Genomic DNA, 2,118 nt, shown 5'->3' with positions numbered 1-2,118 from the left:
AGAGAAAGTGGACTGTGTAAGTCTGTGGCCGTTAGAGGAACACTGTGTCCTCTTAGCCATAATCCCGCTGGTTTTTACTGCTGAAGTTATGGGGACTTCTCTTCCCAGTTCTGGAATCTGGATCAAGGGTCTGGTATAGGGCTGGGATCTCTTGCTCCTCACGGGAGGCCTCTGCAGCCACAATACCTCTTCCGATTAAAAAAATGGGGCGTCAGACCAGACCAATTCTGCACCTCTGCCCTCCAGTCTCAGTGTGCTTTCTTCCTTACTTTTCTAGTTGTAGGACTTCCATTCAGCCAGATTTCAGGTGGTTCTGAATGATGGTTCTGTATTTTAGTTGTAATTTTGATTGTGGGAGGCAACAAGTACCAATGTTTACCTACCCTGCCATCTTGGTTCTCCCCCTAAATTTGGAACCCCTTTCTTAATTATTTAAATAAATGTGGATAGTGATGGAAATATTTGTGCTTTTTTTTTTTTTTTTAAGGTATTGCCATCAGAGAGTCGGCAAAGGTAGTTGACCAAGCACAAAGGAAGGTGTTGAGGGGCGTGGATGACCTGGACTTTTTCATTGGGGATGAAGCCATCGATAAACCCACATACGCCACCAAGGTGAGCCCAGATGGGAATGGCTTTAGTGAGTAGCCAGGACGAGCTGCAGAATGAACCATGCAGAATGGCAGGTTATCTAGAAAGTGTGCTTGTGAGTTGAATGTGTTTTTATCCTTACGTTTGTAAAGAGGTTTTGTTGTTTTGGATGTGGGGGAGTGATTGGATTTTCAGAGCCCTGGGACGCAATCTGGACTCAGGCTTGCATGTGAAGGCAGGTTCTGCTGAGATGGAAAATCACAGGTTGACTGAATGACCTGTCAGATATGGAAAGTTGCAGATTGATTAATTAAAGAGAAGCACTAAAATTATTTAAGTAGACGTTTGTTCTAAAAAACCCCCAAAACAAAACCTCCCAGTCGAATGGTATGGTGGATTAGCTGCACTTTGCACCTGCCACTCCACTGTTAAGACGTTCTTTGTCGTTAGAAATGGGTGGAGTTAGAGTATAAACAGTTCCATAACAGTCTTTCTGTTAAGGTGTCTGTCTTTTCTCTATGGGACTAACATTCACTTCATGCAAAGGGGCCCTTGATTCTGTAGTTGCTCAGTCTCCCCCGGCCTTGTCGTTAGAGTTGCTCTCACTGATGTGAACCGAGGCTTGACATACTTGGTTTCTCTTGGGTTAGTGGCCAATAAGACACGGAATAATCGAAGACTGGGATCTTATGGAAAGGTTCATGGAACATGTGATTTTTAAATATCTTCGAGCTGAACCTGAGGATCATTATTTCCTAATGGTGAGTAACTGGAACTAAGAGGGATATAGCTCTGTAAATTCCCGAGTGCTTGCATTTAACCAGTTAACTGCCATGCGTCCAAAGCAGGAACCATCCCCACACACCACGATATTTTGAATTTAATTTAAAAAGGTCTGCTGCTTGCGTCTGTACGACGCTTATGGCGTACAAATGGTTAAACTCAAGATAGTCTTCCCTGGGGAGTCTTTATTTCTGCTAAAGCGACTTATATGAATCAGGGTGCTTTTTTGGGCAAATAATGGAAGGGTCAGCAAAAATGTCTCATGCCAGAAAGGGCTCATTATCTCACTGAACAGGCAGCGTAGAGTCGGGTGGTTCCAGGGCAGGTCATCTCAGCCGCTCAGTGACAGAAGCGAGGGCCGGCCCAGTGCGCCAGCTGGGCCTCCTGTGTGGTTCCCCTGAGGCCCAGCCTGCCAGGTTCCATGTCTTGGTATCTGTACTTTCAGAGAGAGGCTCACCTTTTAAGATTCCCAGAAACCTTTCCAGCAGATTGGCCCACCATCCATTCCAACCTGGGGATGGAATTACCTTGACAGGTTTATAGTAATCAGGATTCTCTCCCTGGGGCTGGGAGAGGACCCTCTCTGATCACCTGTCCTGGGAGGGTAGGGACCTAAACAGGCCTCCAACAGCCTGGGAGGTGGAGGGAGGGATTGGTTGGGTAGGAAACAGTTAGTTGTGTACTTAGATAGCCCCGTGAAGTAACTGGGTGGCTGTGATCTTTTGCTTCTTACAACAGAAGAAACCG

General features: G+C 46.0%; 1 protein-coding gene across 22 annotated transcripts in view; it reads left to right on the top strand.

Moving 5' to 3' along the window:
- Positions 1-2,118, top strand: part of ACTR3B (ARP3 actin related protein 3 homolog B) — a 57,029-nt gene that overhangs the window by 25,369 nt on the left and 29,542 nt on the right. For 20 of the 22 annotated variants that reach the window (XR_002826195.1, XR_002826196.1, XR_002826197.1 and 17 more), the window contains exons 3-4: positions 488-612; positions 1,239-1,349. The exons of 1 other annotated variant lie outside the window; for it this stretch is intronic. Coding sequence is in view for 18 of the 21 variants with exons in the window: in XM_023743893.1 (XP_023599661.1) it covers positions 488-612; positions 1,239-1,349 (236 nt within the window). In the remaining 3 variants the exon portion in view is untranslated. The remainder of the gene's footprint in view (positions 1-487; positions 613-1,238; positions 1,350-2,118) is intronic. One more of the 22 variants, XM_023743900.1, reaches the window with a different exon arrangement.

Source organism: Myotis lucifugus, unplaced genomic scaffold (genome assembly GCF_000147115.1).
Source record: "Myotis lucifugus unplaced genomic scaffold, Myoluc2.0 scaffold_418, whole genome shotgun sequence".
NCBI lineage: Eukaryota > Metazoa > Chordata > Mammalia > Chiroptera > Vespertilionidae > Myotis > Myotis lucifugus.
The sequence above is the reverse complement of the archived record's forward strand: the minus strand, read 5'-3'. Positions and strand labels throughout refer to the sequence as shown.